Source organism: Chiloscyllium plagiosum, unplaced genomic scaffold (genome assembly GCF_037043375.1).
Source record: "Chiloscyllium plagiosum isolate Xiang-an unplaced genomic scaffold, Cpla_swu_hap1 HiC_scaffold_6, whole genome shotgun sequence".
Lineage (NCBI taxonomy): Eukaryota > Metazoa > Chordata > Chondrichthyes > Orectolobiformes > Hemiscylliidae > Chiloscyllium > Chiloscyllium plagiosum.
The window spans coordinates 72,764,579-72,783,686 of NW_028270144.1; the positions used below are offsets into that span (position 1 = coordinate 72,764,579).

Below are 19,108 nucleotides of genomic sequence, written 5' to 3' on the forward strand. Positions count from 1 at the left end.
TGAATTCCAGTTGCAAACAAAGATGTTTATTCATGGAAAATGTGAGAAAAGGCTAATTGAATGGAATAGAGCTTCTATCTCAATGTAGGAGAGTGGGATCGGATTACTCGAAGAGGATGACAATAACAATTCCAATTTTCATTATTTCTAAATGTCAGTGAGTTCATGCACAAAGTTGATGCATGGCTTTTCCTCCTAGTCTTGCCAAAGCAGAAATAACCTTTAAAGTTGTCAAACATAAACTCAGCACTTTAAAGATATAATTATTAATAGGCTGAACACCAAAACCCCCATGTAGGTCAGCAATCTCCAGACTATCATTATTGATCTAAAAATAGGCAGGGCTAGGCAAAGATCCATCCAGTTAGCCTCGTTCCGCACAGAGCAAACACTGAGTGGAAACTCTCACTTGTTTACTTCAACTCTTCAGAAAGCCATGAAAACCTCAACATCAAAAGTTATAGTTATCGCCAGGTTACTTGGTACTCTGGGGGTTATTTTTTCTCTGTTGACTTTCTGCACCAATTGCTGGTTGCTTGCTACCGAGACTTGTACTCAGTCAGAAAATATCACAGGAGTGGATTTCAAACAGGTCAGTGAGTTGCAATTTCTCTGTGCTACTTTCACACTTTTTTTATATAAGAAAGAAGTGTTAAATGCAAAATGCCTTCTTTATTAAACATTCACATTCAGAATGTTCATTCTTATTTTACTCTGAACAAATCAAAACTCATACCAGGAAATCAATCATTAGTTTGTTGTTGTTTAGCTGTAAATCCTGTTCAAATTAAAGTAATTTTTTTTGCAGAAAGAGCTATTCAGTGCAAGTTTCCAATTGCGTCACTGTCTCCTAGAGACATGGCTAAGACACAGTTAATGTTGGGTGCTTCATTCTCAGATCAATGTGTTGTTTGTGCTGAGGCAGCTTTCCCAGTCATTAATTTTCTTCAGCTGTTGCATCATGTTCCCTGGTCTGTCCACTGTCCATCAACTCAAAAGAATGAGAAACTCTTAATGTTAAACAGTGGTTGCCGTGACATGTTTGTTAATGATTGAAAATAATTATCCTGCAGTTCCTGACCATCATCCCTGGCTCCAAACTCCTCCACAACAGACCTCATTCCCCGCCCCATCAAATGATGCTGGGAAACTGCTGGAAAGGGTCAGCAAATCATTAAGTATTTGTAGGAGGAACACACAATGTTCTACATCTTTCACAATGTTTCACAATGAACAAAACACAAAACTAAATAAATCAATTTGTAAAGTAGTCAATGGAGAGATAGGTGGTTAGAATGGTATTCATAACATGTTAGAAGACAAAAATGAGGGAAATTAAACAAACATCTCCATAAAACTTGGAAAATGCTGAAGAGAATTAAGCAAAGTGTAAATGGGAAAATAACTAATAAATGAGTTATTATTTAAGGAACAAGAAAAAAGCAGATTGATTCTGAGGATATAAATCGCCCCTGATAGCAGAGCATTTTGATAAATGGACATTATCCACTAGTTCCAAAACTTATGAAAGAAGAATCAGTGGACTATTTAAGAGAAGGATTTCTGATCCAAGTTGAATTGCTTATAATTTTGACGTCTTAGGTACAAAGGAGAATTTTTTGTATAATTTGTAAAGCAAAAAAAACCTAGAATGTACCATCCATGACAAATTGTACCATCTTTTGCAATAGCTGGAAAAATACACAAGTTAATGGATAACACTCAGATTATCAGTTGAGCAAGGTTAGTTTGTATTGAGGGTTGGTGAGTGGGAATTGGATTGTGTCAAGTCAGGGTGGGGGCAGAAATGTATGTTTGTTTAAGCATGGAGAAAAATGAAAGGTTCACTTTTCTGAGTAGGAAGGCTTGTTTTAATGCTATGGTGTTATCATTTCATAATTTGACTTATCCAGATCGAATCATCTTAGTTTCTTTGATTAACTGGTGAAATTTGCAAATCATTTCAAACAGAATGCAAAGTTTTGTAGAAAATCACTCCCCAAAATATTTTAAGCAGCCATGCCTGCTCAAGTGTCAATTTGCACGACTAAATAAGTTACAACAAGCTGCAGCCCACAATTTAAAGTATGACACTCACAGCAGTTTTAGAACTTTGCCGGGATGAGAACTATTCAATGTTGCTGCCCTACACTCTTGGGATTGGAAACTGTGATGATGGCCCTATGTTCTGAATAGATTCCAAATTAGATTACCTTCAGAACTGATTTGGTCAACAGTAAAGTTACCCATTTACCTATGCGTTCTTTTTTTAGGCCAACATTCTGAGTCTGACCTGACCAGAAAAGATCCATCAGAGGAAAGCAGTATGAAATCCACACAGCACAGGAAGTAGCACCACAAGCCAGGACACATTTTAAACACATTTGTTGCCATACTTCATCCGTTCAAAATCCAAAAGCTCTTTGATGGTATCTGAGGAGGCAGGGTGATAGGCAAGGGAGTGGTGTATCAGGCGGGTGAGATGGAAAGGGCGTCCTGTGGGTGAGGTTGCCAGGGTGCCAGGTGGTTGATGGGGTAGTGAGGCTCAGGTGTGGTATTGAGGCCAGTGGAGAGATATAAACGCTATGGCATTGTCCATGTAGGACTTGGGGGGACACCTATCCTGCTGCTGGTGGGAGGAGGTTTTATTGTTGGATGTTGTGAGTTTGGGTTGTGGAGGGAGGCTGCAACGTTGAGTTGAGCAAGGTTAGTTTGTATTGAGGGTTGGTGAGTGGGAATTGGATTGTGTCAAGTCAGGGTGGGGGCTGATGTCAACTCTGGGGGTGTCAGGGGTCAGGAGGTGTGTATTTGCGGTTCAGTGGTGATTCAGGATTCAATTTAATCATTACCTAGGAGTTAGAATAACGTTTTAACCGTCTAACTTATTCTGGACAACAATTAATCTTAACTGAATTAGAAATCTCAGAGGTCTTGACTAAAAGGGGTATTTCTTTATGGAGGATGACAGATACAGGGAAATTAAGCAAATTAAGATTCAATTTAGCAGGTACTTCCTACAAGAGTCAGCTTCATCAGGTGATTCTGTGGTCCCAATGCATAACCCCAATCCATGCTTCTCTAATGACTATCGGATGACGGAATATCTGAAGCTATATTTCAAAGAGTAGATTGTCTGATTAACAGGACTGATACATAGAACATTACAGCTCAGTACAGGCTCTTCGGCCCTTGATGTTGCTTTGACCTGTGAAACCAATCTGAAGCCCATTTAACCTACACTATTCCATTATCGTCCGTATGTTTATTCAATGACCATTTAAATGCCCTTAAATGCAAATCTACTACCGTTGCAGGCAGGCTGCTCCACGCCCCTAAAGAACCTACCTCTGACATCTGTCCTATATCTGTCACCCTTTGTGATAGTCATCACCATCCAGACAGTGATGTGAAATGAGAAAAAAAAGTGGCATAATGAGTCAAGTCAGCTATTTATAGGGTCCTAAGCAATCTTAGTCCTTCTGGGGATGATTTTGTAATATTTACTATTTGCTGAAATCCAGTTAGCACACTAACCAAATACATAGGAAATAATTTTGTGAGCCCACGGATATTATTGTACTGCACTTCTGAATTGCAAGGATGGGATGGGGTCTGGATTTTCACTCTGAAGATGAGTGCGCAGAGCTTTATGGGGGAAAGTGCACCAAAGTATTGGTTCTGAAGGATGGCTGTGTGGATCAAGATAGAGATGGATCTGCCAGACCCCAGTTGCAGATAGGAGGCAGCTACAGGGGTTCCAAAGCGCCTAAACACTCTGGGTCAAAGGTCCCATCTCAGTACTTTATCCCAGTTGATTTTTAAACATTAGACCCTTTCACCCTCCCTCCACCCAGTAAACATGCATATATGCAAACCTATGCCAATTTATAACCTACCATGCCCCACCAATCCCCCAGACCCAAGGTCCCTTACAGCACGTACCAAATTAGTGATAACTCTTGGAAACTTACTTCTCCTTTGCCCTTCCAGCCTCCATATCAACTCAACTCCTATCTTCCATGGGCAAGCCTCAGGGGGCCATTCTGAGATTGAATAAAGTTCTAAATATCTATTTTAGACTTCATTGTAGGAAACACCCTCATTCATAAATGTCTCCATGATATACTTAACTCTGCTCAAGTACATAATCTCTGTAAAAGTCAATCATATTATTACCCTTCATAGAGTCCCTACAGTGTGGAAGCAGGCCATTCAGCCCATCGAGTCTACACCCTATCCTTGTAATCCTGTATTTTTCATGGCAAACCCACTTAGCCTGCACATCCCGGAGACAATGGGCATGGCCAATCCACCTAACCTGCAAACCTTCGGTTGCTGGGAGAAAACCAGAGCACCCGTTGGAGAGACACAGAGAGAATGTGCAAAGTCCAGCAATCAGCAATCATTTCACTCGGTTTCCAGGACATGAACATTTTAGCATCACCATGAGTCATGAAACACTGACTATTGGACCTTCTAGGCTCTCTCAGCTCTATTTTAGGTCTTTTACTCTTGGATTGAGACTAAAGGAGGGATTATGTGAGATAAAAGTGGCTGGCACATCCAATAGTGCTGGTGGAGGTGGAGGAAAGCTTGTAAGGTGTCCCACATGAATGGGTAGCTGATCAGTATTGTGGGCAGATTGGGTGGGTGAGAGTGGCTGAGAGAAGAATTTGCATGTGACAGGGAAAATAGTTCAGCAAAGAGCCTTAATAGGAGGTGGGTGTGGGGATATAGTACATTAATGCTATCAGAGAGAAGGTTGTAGAACGTACCCTCATGGAGCAGGAATGTTTATTGACTTTCTTCCAGCATTCTTCCAGCTGGACCATGGAAACAGCACTGATCCAAACCAACCTTGAACCAGACTGTCACAGGCTGGTGGTGTGAATTGCTCTCTCTGTCCTGTCGGAAAGAGAATGGCCCTCCTCTACAATAGTCCCTTCGGATTCCTGTTGGCAAAGCTGGGTTCCAATTTTACTCTATTCACCATATTCTGGAAAATTTATATGAACCTTGCAGAGCAGCTTCAGAACAGCAACGTACATTTAAAATATTCACCAGCACAAGAATCCCGGGAGCTCCACGCAGTAGCAAGACCGTCTGCCTGTGATAAGAGGAGATGTATGTACAGTGAGGCACCGTACGGGCATGGTACATTGGTAATGGGATGAGTTTTGGAAATCACACTCGGCTTCACAAAGAGAAACCCTTCACGAAATTTTAAAAAAAGACACTTTGTCACTTTGTGGTAAAATTCAGTCCTTTGAGTCCTATGCTGTTGTCAACATTGTAGAAAATGGAATTACTTGTTCATTCTTCTTTACTTGAAACCTTAGGATAAAAAAGTGCATGCCTTCATGTAACTTGTTTTGCCAGTTATTGTGTGATGTGTATGGGTAAGGGACAAGAAATATTAGTTAAGACACAATGGAATTCAGACTGATAGCAACCTAATATTCCCTGTTTGGATTGCCTTGGTGGAACTGCATAAAATATAGTTATTCACAGACTGTGTCCAAACAGAGCAAAGCAATGACACGGTTAAATCTAAAACATCAAGTGAAAATGCCTATGTCTTGATAATTAGGTGACATGTTTACCTGTAAACCCCCAATAAATGTACTTGGAACATTGGGTACATGGAAAAAGTCCCAGTGAAAGACATCCTTTCTAATTGTTATTATGATGACTATTCCTCCTTTGGTCTTTGTAGTCTTTAGTATGGTGGTTCATCCATCTTCCTTTCCCATCAGCTGTAACCTGTCTTTCAAGAACTGCTCTGACTTTGTTCCATTCTTATATCTGACTGTAACTCAAGCATCTCAGACAATGCCATTTTGTCTTCAGCAGCCTCGCCTACGAGGCTGCTCTGAGGGTCACCCATGCCCAGCAGCATGCTGACACTATTCTGAGAATTGACTTCCAGCTTTGGAAGTTGCTACCATTCAGAAAAGAATAAAATCAGAGGGAACGTAGGTCTTCTTGAACTGCTCCAATCCATTTGGTGTAAGTACACCTACAATGCTGTTGGGAAGGATGTGCAAAAATGTTAATCTAGTGACACTGAAAGAATGGCTATATATTTCTAAATCAGAATTTGTTTGTCGTACAGAAGAACTTCCACTTCGGAAGGTTTTCACATTTAGTGACCAGGTCCTTCTAGTTGATGGAGGTTGAGGGCTTGGAAGGTACTGTCTAAAGAGCATTGATGAGTTGTTGCAGTGGAGGGAGTGAATGTTGGAGGTTCTCAATGAGCTGCCAGTCAAGCGGAGTGCTTTGACCTGGATGGTGTCAGGCTTCTTCAATGTTGTTGGAGCTGCACCAATCAAGGCAAGTTGAGAGTATTTAATACACTGCTGACTTTTGCCTCGCAGACAGTGAATAAATGGTAAGATAAGTTGGTCACCCTAGATTTCAAAGTCACTGATTTGCTCATAGAATTCCTACAAAGTGGAAACAGGCCATTCGGCCCAACAAGTCCAAACCGACCTTCCAAAGAGTAGTCCACCCACACTAATGGTAGTCCCCCTAACTAATGGACCTAACCCACATATCCCTGAATACTATGGGCAATGTAGCATGGCCAATTTACCTGATCTGCACATCTTTGGATTATGGGAGGAAACTGGAGCACCCAAAGAAAACCGATGCAGAGAATGTGCAAGGTCCATACAATCAGTCACCTGAGACTGGAATCGAGCACGGGTCCCTGACGCTGTGAGGCAGCAGTGCTAACCATTGAGCCATCGTGCCGCCCCTTTGCAGCAGACCACACAGTCATAGCACCTATATGCTGGTACAGTTCAGTTTCTAGTCAATGGTAATCACCAGGATATTGAAAGTGAGGGAATCAGCAATGGCAATGACATGAATGCCAAGGGATGATTGTTAGTTCTCTTTCACTGGAGATTGTCATTGTCTCGCACTAGTAAGGTGTGAATATTATTTATCACTTGACAACCCAAACTTGGATATTGTCTTGACATTACTGAATATGTTTGTGGATTGTTTTAGTTAGTGATGAGTTGTAAATAGTGCTGAACATTGTGTAATTATCAGGCAACATTCGTACGTTTGACCTTATGATGGATGGAAGATCATTGATAAAGCAGCTGAAGATGGTTGGGCCTAGGTCTAACCTGGAGTGAAGTCCTGAACTAAGCTGATTGACTTCTAAAAATGACAACCCTCTTCCTTTGCATAGGTGTGATTTGTCTCAGACACTTCGTCATACAGGCCCGCTCCTCCCAATTGTGGTCCATGACCCCATTACTGAACATCAAGTTGTTGTTTCCAGGCCTGTCACTGACCTTCCCTTTGCTAGATGTCACCCTTCCAAAACTTTCCATATCATATTTCCTCAGCTCCAAATAGTCTGCTTCCCCAAACCAATAAACATGATTGCCATGGCAGACATATTAGGTTGAAGCTTACTTTTCTTTAGCTGTATTGAGTTTTTTTTTGGAGGGATTCTTGCAATGAAGTCCAATGGGACTTCTCACTGTATCTTATTAACTACCGACCCTGCTCCTTTAGCATCACTGATGTCTATCGCTATCTCACCACACACCGTTCACAGAACAACTTACCACTCAGTAGATATTTGCAGAAAGACCAGTGACCCTTGCATCTGCATTATCTTTGAGAGGCTGCTGTGGCCCTTGACAAGTATTGATAATCCAGTGTTACTCCTTACCAGCAGTGTAATGTCATAGCAGGCACAAAACCACATTGCCTATACACAAAGGCACAACTAACCCCATTCTCTTACTCTAGTCGCTGTTAAATCACCAGGCTACACATTTTAATTGCCCTTAGATATATCACGTCTAAACACTCTGAGTCCCCAGTGGCCACCCATGTCTAGTCATTGTCTAATGGGGGAACATCACATACAGGCAAGCAGTCAACTAGTCCAAACATGAACTTTTGTAGTCAGCCAGAGAAAGGGAAGACAAAGGAAATGAACACAGGCTGCAGCTCACACCCACAGTGCCAGCCAAATGCTGGCACCAGATGATCTTCTGCACCTAGAGCCCATCTACCAGAACCAGGAGTCAGTCAGCCAATGAAATGGATTGTGAGCACTGTGCAAGGCATAAAGATGGGTCTTCCTCATCTTTAGTTAGTTCTGACTCAAAGAGGAGCCAGTTAATGTAGCAGGGGAACCAAGGGACCTAGGGATGAACAACAACAGTGAAGCTTCCAGAGAAAAGCCTGAAGGAGGCAAAGTGCAGATGGAAGTCAGCTGGACAAGTAGCTAAATCCTAACAGGAGCTCCACCAGAAATGGCTGACAGATGTGTATCAACACAAAGCAGAGAGCTGATTGCTAGGTAGTGGGTAGGGTTATTTTTGTTCACTTTGAAGCTGCATTAAGGGCAAATATGGGTACTTGCTCCCTTATAAAACAAAACTCATTCATTTTCTACTTAAATTGAGGGTCAGAGTACTTTTTTAATTAATGGTTTGGCAGAGGAGCTTAGTTGCATGTGGTGCACAACCTGCAGTAAGTGGGAAATCTTAGATGCTCCTGGCATTCTGGATGCCCATGGCAAGAGATGCCACTGGTTTGAGCACCGGAATTTCGAGGTTGAGCATTAGCTGGAGGTACAGCAGTGTCTGTGCAAGGCTGAGAGTCATGTGGGTAGCACTTTACTTGACATGAATATCCTGCTGCTTAAGCAAATGCAATCAGAGAGGGAATGGAAGAAGGGATGCAGGCAGGTAGTACAAAAAACACCAGCATTCACTCAAGAACAGCTTTTCTGTTTTGGAAAACAGCATGAGTGACAGTTCCTCTGGGGAGTGCAGTCAGAGCTTAGATGCATGACAGGAAGAATAGGCAGAGTGTAAGTTGGTAGGAGACGCGGCAGTGAAGGGCACAGACAGGCATTTCCACAGTAATTCCAGGATGGTGTGCTTCCTCTCTTGGGCCAGGGTCAAGGATGTCACTGAATGGTTGCAAGACATTCTGTAGTAGGAAGGTGCAAAGTAAGAGTTTGCGGTTATAATAACATCAACAATGTACAAAGTTAAAAATCACACAACACCAGGTTATAGTCCAACAGGTTTAATTGGAAGCACACTAGCTCACCTGATGAAGGAGCGTCGCTCCGAATGCTAGTGTGCTTCCAATTAAACCTGTTGGACTTTAACCTGGTGTTGTGTGATTTTTAACTTTGTACACCCCAGTCCAACACCGGCATCTCCAAATCATCAACAATGTAAGTAGAAAGAGGATGATGCCCTGTAACAAGAATTCAGGGAGCTAAGTAGCAGATTGAAAAACAGGCCCTCAAACATTAGAACCTGGAGCTACATGCTGTACTGACAGAGCAGAGCTCAGGGAGGTTGGATGGTATTTATTTTAATACAGGGAGTTTTGAAGTAAGGCCAACAAGCTGAGGATGCTGATTACCAGGGGGAAGTATGGCTTCACTACCATCATGAAGGCATTTTTTAAAAAAACTTGATATTTTTATTAAATTATGGAGACATGGTTAAGGGCAGCCGAGGGCCTGCAGCTCAATATTCTGGGGTATAGAAGCTTCAGGTAAGCCATGGAGAAGTGTAAAAAGGGAGGCAGTGTTGGAGTATTGATCAAATACAACAATAAAGAGGAATGTTATCATAAAAGGCTTCTAAGTTGAGGCCATATTGTCTGGATTTAAAATTAAAAAAGGAGCAATCACATTATTGAGATTGTGCTACAGGCCTCCAAATGGCCAGGAGGAGATAAAAGGCAGACATGTCAGCAAATTTCAGAAAAAGTATAAAAATAATAGTGTTATAATAGTCAACTTCTCCAATATTAACTGGAATAAACAAAGTATGAAAGGCTTAGAGGAGGTGTGGCTTGTAAAATGTATCCAGAAGACTTTTTAAAACTAGGATGCAGGAAAAATGTCCCACAAGAGATTGGGCAATGCTGGAGCTAATTTTAGGAGTGAAACCGGACAAGGTGTAAGAGTGTCAGTGGAATGTATTTCAGTGATTGTAACTGCAAACTCAGTGAAATTTAACCCAGTCATGGAAAAGGACAAAAGTGGAACAGGAATAAACCTATTCACTTAGGGCAAGGTTGATATTAATATGATAAGACATGATCTGACCAAAGTGAGAAAACCAAAAAGGAAAATCTACATTGGAGTATGGGGGATCTTTCAAAAAGGAAATAGTGAAATTGCAGGGCCAACATATTCCTGTGAAGGTAATTAGAGTCATAGTCATAGAGATGTACAGCACGGAAACAGACCTTTTGGTCCAACTCGTCCATGCCGAACAGACATCCCAGCCTAATCTAGTTCCATTTGCCAGCACTTCACCCATATTCCTCCAAACCTTTCCTATTCACATACCCAACAATAATTCCAGAGAACTTGAATATCAAGGAATGTACGGGATGGGATAACGAGCCCTGAATGTGTTTGCAAAATGCAGTGTTAGTGAAAAAAACAAGATTGGAATGTGAAGTGGCGGGCATAAATAAACGGTGGTGGAATAAAACATTGGGAAATCCAAAGGCTCCAAACCAATGACTGAATTTTCAGCTCCCTGACTATTGATATTTGACTACCTTGATGGCTGGTATGACCCTACAGGTCATACTGATGTCCATTCCCTTGGGAGCAGTGAGACAGATCCACTGACAATGAATGTCCCAAGTTGATGCCTGGCCGTAGCCAAGCCCCTAACTGATGGTTCCAGGAATCCCTCAGTGAAAGCAGCACCCTCCTTCAATTGGACAGAAGACTAGAAGCACCCTATTTCCAATATGACCATTTGGTTCAATACACGTGCAGTGTGTTTGCAGTAGGTGCAACACTGACATCTCAGCATGCAGTATATTAAGATGATTTCTCCCGTGCCTCCCAAATAAATCCCTACTGGTAAGCCTGAAAGAGTGCCAGTGCAGAAGAGCTCATCAACATGACAGGACTGTTACCCATTGGCTGTGGCTGTAGTGTGAACATGCCGATTGGCAAGGCATACTGTGAGCATCCAGATAAACACTGAATGAATGAGCACTCAGAAAGTAAGCCCTCAGATACACTGAAATATAACAGAAGAGTGTAGATCCTGGGAATCTGAAATGAAAAGCTCAGCAGATCTGGCAGCATCTGTGAAGAGGAAACAGAGTTAACATTTCAGGCCCAGTGACCCACCTGCAGCCTTGAGATGCTCCCCTGAGTCAGTCCATCAGCTGGGTGCCTGCCCCTGAACTTAAAGTGGCCTTGCAACACTAATGCAATGAAAGGTGCGGGTGCGTTCCAAAATGTAAATGGATTGAAGATGTGCCAGAATAATGTTGCGAGATGTTGGTAGATAGAGGATGCCAGTATTTGTGGATGTGGCGCACATATTATCTCTGCGCAGGGGTCATGCCCTGAGGTGCTGGTGTCAGGTGTAGATGATGGAGTGACAGAGGACCAAGTGGTGAGCTGCAGTTGCAAGGTACCTGCTCTGACTCTCAGCTCAGGAATTTGCAGCTTCTGGTGTGTATCAGGTGTGTGGGAAATGGGAGACTGCATATTAATGAGGTAAGATTAGGGAGTAATAAGGGTGCAAATGTGTGATGATCCAAGCAAATAGGCCTCTCACCACTCGTTCACCAGATTCTCAACTCAATGTACAGATCTTGGTTGAAAAGTATAACTTTTCATCTCAATGTTGAGAAGGGCTTCATTCTATGTCTGGCTCAGTGGTTATATATGCTACCTCACAACACTAGGAACCCAGGCTTGATTCCAACCTTGGGAGACTGTCTGTGTGGAGTTTGCACATTCTCCCCATGTATGATGGGTTTCCTCCCACTGTCCAAAGATGTGCAGGTTAGGTGGATTCGCTGTGCTAAATTGCCCATAGTGTACAGGAATATAAAGATTAGATGGATTAGGTGGATTAACTATAGGAAATGCAGGGATAGGGTCAAGGGATGGATATGGATGGGATGCCCTTCAAAGGGTTGGTGTGGGCCAAATAACCTGTTTCTACACTGTAAGGCTTCTATGATTCAATGTTTCTCCTGTGTTTCTTGCTATTGTTCAGAGGCTGGAATGATATTGCATTTAGATTCTCTTAGATTTCCATGAACTGAGATATAGTTTCTCTTCATAGATAGAAGAAGAATCTCTTTATTTTCTTGACCTTTTTAATGGTACTCCTTTCCTTGTCAATATAGAAAAGAGCACCTTAAGGATGTATATGTTCAGGACAAAGAGCGAGAGATTATAAATGTCAATGATTGAGGATGAAGAGTGTTAAGGAAGCTATATCTGATAAATTCACTTGTATAAATGATTGGGGTTCTGCTAGATCTGAAGATCCAAGTAAAACAGAAATTACCAAAAGAGTACATTGACTTCATTTTTTTAGGAAGCTCGTGTTGCCATCCTCACCAAGCAAGTTATGTCATACTTAAACACAAAATCTCATAAATTCTGGAGACCTTTTTTAACCATCAGTACATCAAGTCTATTCAATGGATTACCTCCCCAACTTTCTAGGGATTTGAGAACAACAACGCAACTTTGCAGTTATCTCAGATGCTGATCACAAAAATAATTTACTGATTCAGTTAATGCTAAACCATGGTGATACACTGAGTGTTTTTACTAACTCTGTTACTAATTTAAACACTCTCTATTAACTATTTGCTCAAATTGCCAATGATCTTAATTACAAGAATTATATCTATTGGCATAATCAATGTTTAAGCTTAATTTATACCTTTAGTCAACAAATCATTGTTACTGTATGACTTGTTATCTTGAAGGACGTGGGTAAGTTCATATCCAATTGAAACTGGATGACATAAGGCAGCTTGGTGAGTATGTATAGGCTTTGTTAATTCTTTGAATTCTGTTGTGTGTTAAATGAAAACATCCTGTAGTGAAGAGTTATAGCAGAGGGGGTGAAGCATTCAACTAAAAGCATTCATCTGAATCCTGGACATAATTTGTTGTAAGCGGGAGATGATGTGATTCAGGTATGATGCCAAATTCATATCCACCCCCTCTTTCAGTTTGCAGTAAAAGGTTCTGTGCCACCATTTAGAGATGACTGTGTGTGCAAGAATGGGAAGGGGAAGTGCATCTTAATATTCTGATCAATATTTATCTCTTGATCATCCTTGCCAAGCACTGCCCAAACATATGTCTTGTTACTGTATCTAGAATCCTGTTTAGTACAAAAGGGGCAATGTGTTTCTCTGGAACTCCATTGGTCCAGTTCATGGGATTTTGATTAGATTAGATTACTTACAGTAGTGGAAACAGGCCCTTCGGACCAACAAGCCCACATCGACCTGCAACCCACCCAGACCCGTTCCCCTACGTTTACCCCGCCCCGCCACCTAACACTACATGACCAATTCACCTAACCTGCATATTTTTGGACTGTGGGAGGAAACCCACTAGACACGGAGAGAATGTGCAAACTCCACACAGTCAGTTCCCAGAGCGGGAATTGAACCCGGGTCTCTGGCGCTGTGAGGCAGCAGTGCTAATCACTGTGCCACCGTGCTGCCCATGATGCAATATATCTTGCAAGGTGATATAATGATTACAAAAATGTTGATGATCAGACATTTCCTTTTTGATTAAGGGCTAAACTAGACCAGGATTGAAGAGTTGTATAACTGAGGGCAGAAATAAATTAGCTATAAAACCCAGACTCTCACATTTAATCTTTGCCACCACCAGGAGCTTCTGTTATCTCTTATTAAGTACTTCACTCAGTCAACTCAGAATATATCATCTACTTAGCCTTCTGGAATACCTAAGCCTTTGCTAGCATTTCCTGTTAATTTAGCAGATGACATAACAGAGTATGTCATACTCGATGGGATTTTCCCCTTCCAAGAATCTTTCCCCTTCCTGGAAGAGAAAGCTTTTGGGCAGATTGAGGCCAGTGGGACATCTACCCCCTTCCTGCCCTCTCAAGGATTAAGTTCTGGGCTAGAGGACCCATGACTGATCTGCCAACAATTAAGGCCCCTATGTGTCAATTAATGATCACTTTAGAGTCTCAATTCACCACTGGCTGAATAATTTTATTGCCAGCAAGGGAGAAAATAGTCTATCTTGCTGACAGATTTATTGAGTGGCCTGCTTGCTGAGTTGGTGAAGTGGCCTCAATTTACCCAATCTGGGTGTTTGGGGGCATGAATGCACATAGCAAATGGCTGCATTAGCCACTCCCCTACCCTTGCCTCCAATCCCCTTGTGGCTAATAAAAGCTTATGAAATTGAGTTTACTTGTCTGACATTGCATGTTTAGTGTTATACTGAAGTGTATGTGGGGGAGTTAATGTGTGGAAAAAGTGAGTAACAAGGAGAAATTGGCAATACCTGTGTTTTGCTTGGCATTGTTTGAGCCTTTCCATAGCCTATATCTATATTTTCTGGTTGAATAACATCCTGCAATATCTGTATATACTATTTGCAAGTCTGGGCTTCTCTGGTTAAGCTCTTCCATTGTCTGTTCTGAACACTTTTTACTGCAAACAGGAATATCTGTGACTAGTTGAATCTTGAAAAGTGCATCATACTATAGAGAAAAATGCAGCCATTTTGTATAACTTAATAGAGGGCGAAAGGGAGCTGGGTTTTGCGCTGTCTGTAAACGTCAATGTCCTGGATTGTTTGAGGGCCAAGACACAAATTAAAACAGTCTCCCCTGAGCTCTGAAGGAAGAGCATATTACTTCAGTCTAGTTGTGACAGGACAAGAAGAATGAATGAACACATTGAATATTTTGCTATCTATTTGGTATAATACAAAGCTGCTGGCCTTATTTTGACAGAAATGAATACGTCTTCTGGATGATAGACACTACATTAACTCTAGTCAGCTATCTATTATTAAGCAGCTAGATCTTGTAAACTTATATGAGGACAGGACAATGTATTTTTAAAGCTGAAAATGTGTTGCTGGAAAAGTGCAGCAGGTCAGGCAGCATCCAAGGAACAGGAAAATCGACGTTTCGGGCATGAGCCCTTCTTCAGGAATGAGGAAAGTGTGTCCAGCAGGCTAAGATAAAAGGTAGGGAGGAGGGACTTGGGGGAGGGGCGTTGGAATTGCGATAGGTGGAGGGAGGTCAAGGTGAGGGTGATAGGCCGGAGTGGGGTGGGGGCGGAGAGGTCAGGAAGAAGATTGCAAGTTAGGAAGGCGGTGCTGAGTTTGAGGGATTTGACTGAGACAAGGTGGGGGGAGGGGAAATGAGGAAACTGGAGAAATCTGAGTTCATCCCTTGTGGTTGGAGGGTTCCCAGGCAGAAGATGAGGCGCTCTTCCTCCAACCGTCGTGTTGCCATGGTCTGGCGATGCAGGAGTCCAAGGACCTGCATGTCCTTGGTGGAGTGGGAGGGGGAGTTAAAGTGTTGGGCTACGGGGTGGTTGGGTTGGTTGGTCCGGGTGTCCCAGAGGTGTTCTCTGAAACGTTCCGCAAGTAGGCGGCCTGTCTCACCAATATAGAGGAGGCCACATTGGGTGCAGCGGATGCAATAGATGATGTGTGTGGAGGTGCAGGTGAATTTGTGGTGGATATGGAAGTGTCCCTTGGGGCCTTGGAGGGAAGTAAGGGGTGAGGTGTGGGCGCAAGTTTTGCATTTCTTGCGGTTGCAGGGGAAGGTGCCGGGAGTGGAGGTTGGGTTGGTGGGGGGTGTGGACCTGATGAGGGAGTCAAGGAGGGAGCGGTCTTTTCGGAACGCTGATTGGGGAGGGGAGGGAAATATATCCCTGGTGGTGGGGTCCGTTTGGAGGTGGCGGAAATGATGGCGGATGATACGTTGTACATGGAGGTTGGTGGGGTGGTAGGTGAGGACCAGTGGGGTTCTGTCCTGGTGGCGGTTGGAGGGGCGGGGCTCAAGGGCGGAGGAGCGGGAAGTGGAAGAGATGCGGTGGAGGGCATCGTTGACTACGTCTGGCGGGAAATTGCGGTCCTTGAAGAAGGAGGCCATCTGGGTTGTACGGTTTTGGAACTGGTCCTCCTGGGAGCAGATGCGGCGGAGACGAAGGAATTGGGAATATGGGATGACATTTTTACAAAGGGCAGGGTGGGAGGAGGTGTAGTCTAGGTAGCTGTGGGATTCGGTCGGTTTATAGTAAATGTCCGTGTCGATTCGGTCACCCAAGATAGAAATGGAAAGGTCTAGGAAGAGGAGGGAGGAGTCTGAAGGACTAGGAGGGAGGTCCAGGTGAATTTGAGGTCGGGGTGGAAGGTGTTGGTAAAGTGGATGAGCTGTTCAACCTCCTCGTGGGAGCACGAGGCAGCGCTGATACAGTCATCGATGTAGTGGAGGAAAAGGTGGGGGGTGGTGCCAGTGTAGTTGCGGAAGATGGACTGTTCCACATATCCTACAAAGAGGCAGGCATAGCTGGTGCCCATGCGGGTGCCCATGGCTACTCCTTTGGTTTGGAGGAAGTGGGAGGATTGGAAAGAGAAGTTGTTCAGGGTGAGGACCAGTTCAGTCAGTCGAAGGAGGGTGTCAGTGGAAGGGTACTGGTTGGTACGGCGGGAAAGGAAGAAGCGGAGGGCTTTAAGTCCTTCGTGATGGAGGATGGAGGTGTACAGGGACTGGACTGGTGAAGTTAAGGCGTTGGGGACCGGGGAAGCGTAAATCATGGAGGAGGTGGAGGGCATGGGTGGTGTCCCGAACGTAGGTGGGGAGTTCTTGGACTAAGGGGGACAGGACCGTGTCGAGGTATGCAGAGATGAGTTCGGCGGGGCAGGAGCAGGCTGAGACAATGGGTCGGCCGGGGCAGTCAAGTTTGTGGATTTTGGGCAGGAGGTAGAATTGGGCGGTGCGGGGTTGTGGGACTATGAGGTTGGAGGCGGTGGATGGGAGATCCCCTGAGGTGATGAGGTTCTGGATGGTCTGGGAGATGATGGTTTGGTGGTGGGAGGTGGGATCATGGTCAAGGGGGCAGTAGGAGGAGGTGTCCGCAAGCTGGCGTTTAGCCTCAGCGGTGTAAAGGTCGGTGCGCCAAACTACTACTGCGCCTCCCTTGTCTGACCAAACTACTACCGCGCCATTTTTAAAATTTTTAAATGAATGATTTGGTTGACAGTCTGAGATTGTGGCATTTCAGCATCTAAACAAGAAGTTCTTTGCCCATGTATTTTGATAATATAGTATATTTAATGTTAAGCTTTCGAACAAACCACAATAGTATGGATTCATAGTATTCAAAATAGAGGAACAAGCTGCAGCCTAATGTTTATTTTGATTAAATATTGTGCCATTGTAATAAATTGCATGAATTACTTAATGACATTGTTGATTTTCACAATGGCTTTTTATTGTGTCGCAATCAATTTTAATCATTTTTTTTTCCAGAGAGTTCAAATTGCGCTCAAACAGAATCCAACTCCAATACTAAAACAAGTCAGTGATGTGCCGCATAATCGAAGTGAGCATGATGGACCACCTAAAGGACACATTCAAAGACGGAGCATTGCTGAAACTATGAAAAAAATCAAACATTTTCCTGGATCCTACAACTTATTCAACAAAGTAAGAACTAATTAGTACTGTAAAAAGTTGTTATATCCTAGTGTATTTTATTGTAAATGTGTTGCAAGTAACTAAAATGTACATAAGAACAATATTTCAGAAATATTTTCCCTCTACTTTATACAGTGATAAACATACCTGTGATACTAAAACACATTGTGGAGAAGCCGAAAACCCACACATCACTGTTTCTGGGAATACAAAATTAAAAATCATACAACACCAGATTATAGTCCAACAGGTTTCATTGGAAGCACTAGCTTTCAGAGCATCGCTCCTTCATCAGGTGGTTGTGGAGGACACAATTGTAAGACACAGAATTTATAACAAATTTCTGGAAGTAGTTACATTATAGGACTGGAGGTGATGAAATGCATGCATTTTTCTCAAGCACATCATTGTGCCAAAGTAAAAGCATTTTCTAAATATTGCGAAGAGTAACTTGAAATGGAATTCATAAAATGATAAAGCAAATTGTGGAAAAAAAACAGATCCTGAAGGTTTCAGCAGTGCATTCCTGCTATACACTAGATTATACAATGTGAGACCGTGAATAGAAGCCAAACAGCTAAAGGTAAGTAAAGTTAAGGTAAAGCCACCACCGTCCCAAAATGAAGGAAATTTGAATATGCAACAGTATTGGAGGAATATAGAATTTTTAGAAGGCAACAGAGCTGGAGGGAGACACAGAAATGTTGTAATGAGATGAAAAAAGGAATGAAAATAATTTGAGACATTGCTAGGACAAGTGCTATTGCAATTCAGAAAGCATAGAGATGTTGGGAGAATGATATGAGGTAGTATCTTGTGTTTGAAAGTGATTGTCGAACTGGCTTTACACCATATTTAAATAATATATACCTACTAGACATATGCAACTACTCAAAACAAAATTCAATTTTAATTATGTATTACCGTCACTGCAGACTTTCAATTGTAGAACTATAAATATGACTTAGTTTATTGAAATATGAGACCATACTCAAACTGGAATTGGGAAAAAAAATCTAAAATGGAAAAATTTAAATATCACCAAAAATGATAGTTGAACATTTTAGTAAAATCCTTATAATTATTACTGTTATAGCTTTCACACAGAGATTGGATAATTATCAGAAAAGAAAGTTGCATCTGGCAAAGGGCAAGTGAGTGGGACTAACTAAACTGTGCTTTTAGAGACTTGGTATTGATACTGTTGTACAGGGTGGTAAGAGTTTGAAAAGGGCAGAGATTAAGCACTGTGCAATATGATTATGTCATTTAAATTCTGAGGAACCAAGCCTAACATTAAATTTGCTCTCCAAGACTTACTAACAATGTTTATCATACCAATATAATTTATACCCAATTGCTGTCAAGCAATAAATGTCATGTAGTTTAAGGCAAGGGGCTCTTCTTTTTAGATACCACGTAGGTTTTCCCTATCACAATACACTAGTCAGTCATGTCCTTTAAATCCTGACCTAAAAGGAGAATGGTGACAGTAAAACTACCAGACGTATCTTTCACCAAGATGAGTGTGCTGAAGATAAGATCATGCAACATGGTGAGCAGCAGTATGAATTCCAGAAAGCTTTGAAGAAATC

General features: G+C 42.4%; 1 protein-coding gene across 2 annotated transcripts in view; it reads left to right on the forward strand.

The window, feature by feature from the left end:
* The window catches only part of LOC122550658 (transmembrane protein 182-like), a 54,444-nt gene continuing 35,336 nt past the window's right edge, over positions 1–19,108 (forward strand). The window contains exons 1-2 of one of the 2 annotated variants that reach the window (XM_043691741.2): positions 1–592; positions 17,346–17,522. In XM_043691741.2, coding sequence (XP_043547676.1) covers positions 437–592; positions 17,346–17,522 — 333 coding nt within the window. In that variant the 5' untranslated portion in view covers positions 1–436. The remainder of the gene's footprint in view (positions 593–17,345; positions 17,523–19,108) is intronic. The other variant, XM_043691740.2, reaches the window with a different exon arrangement.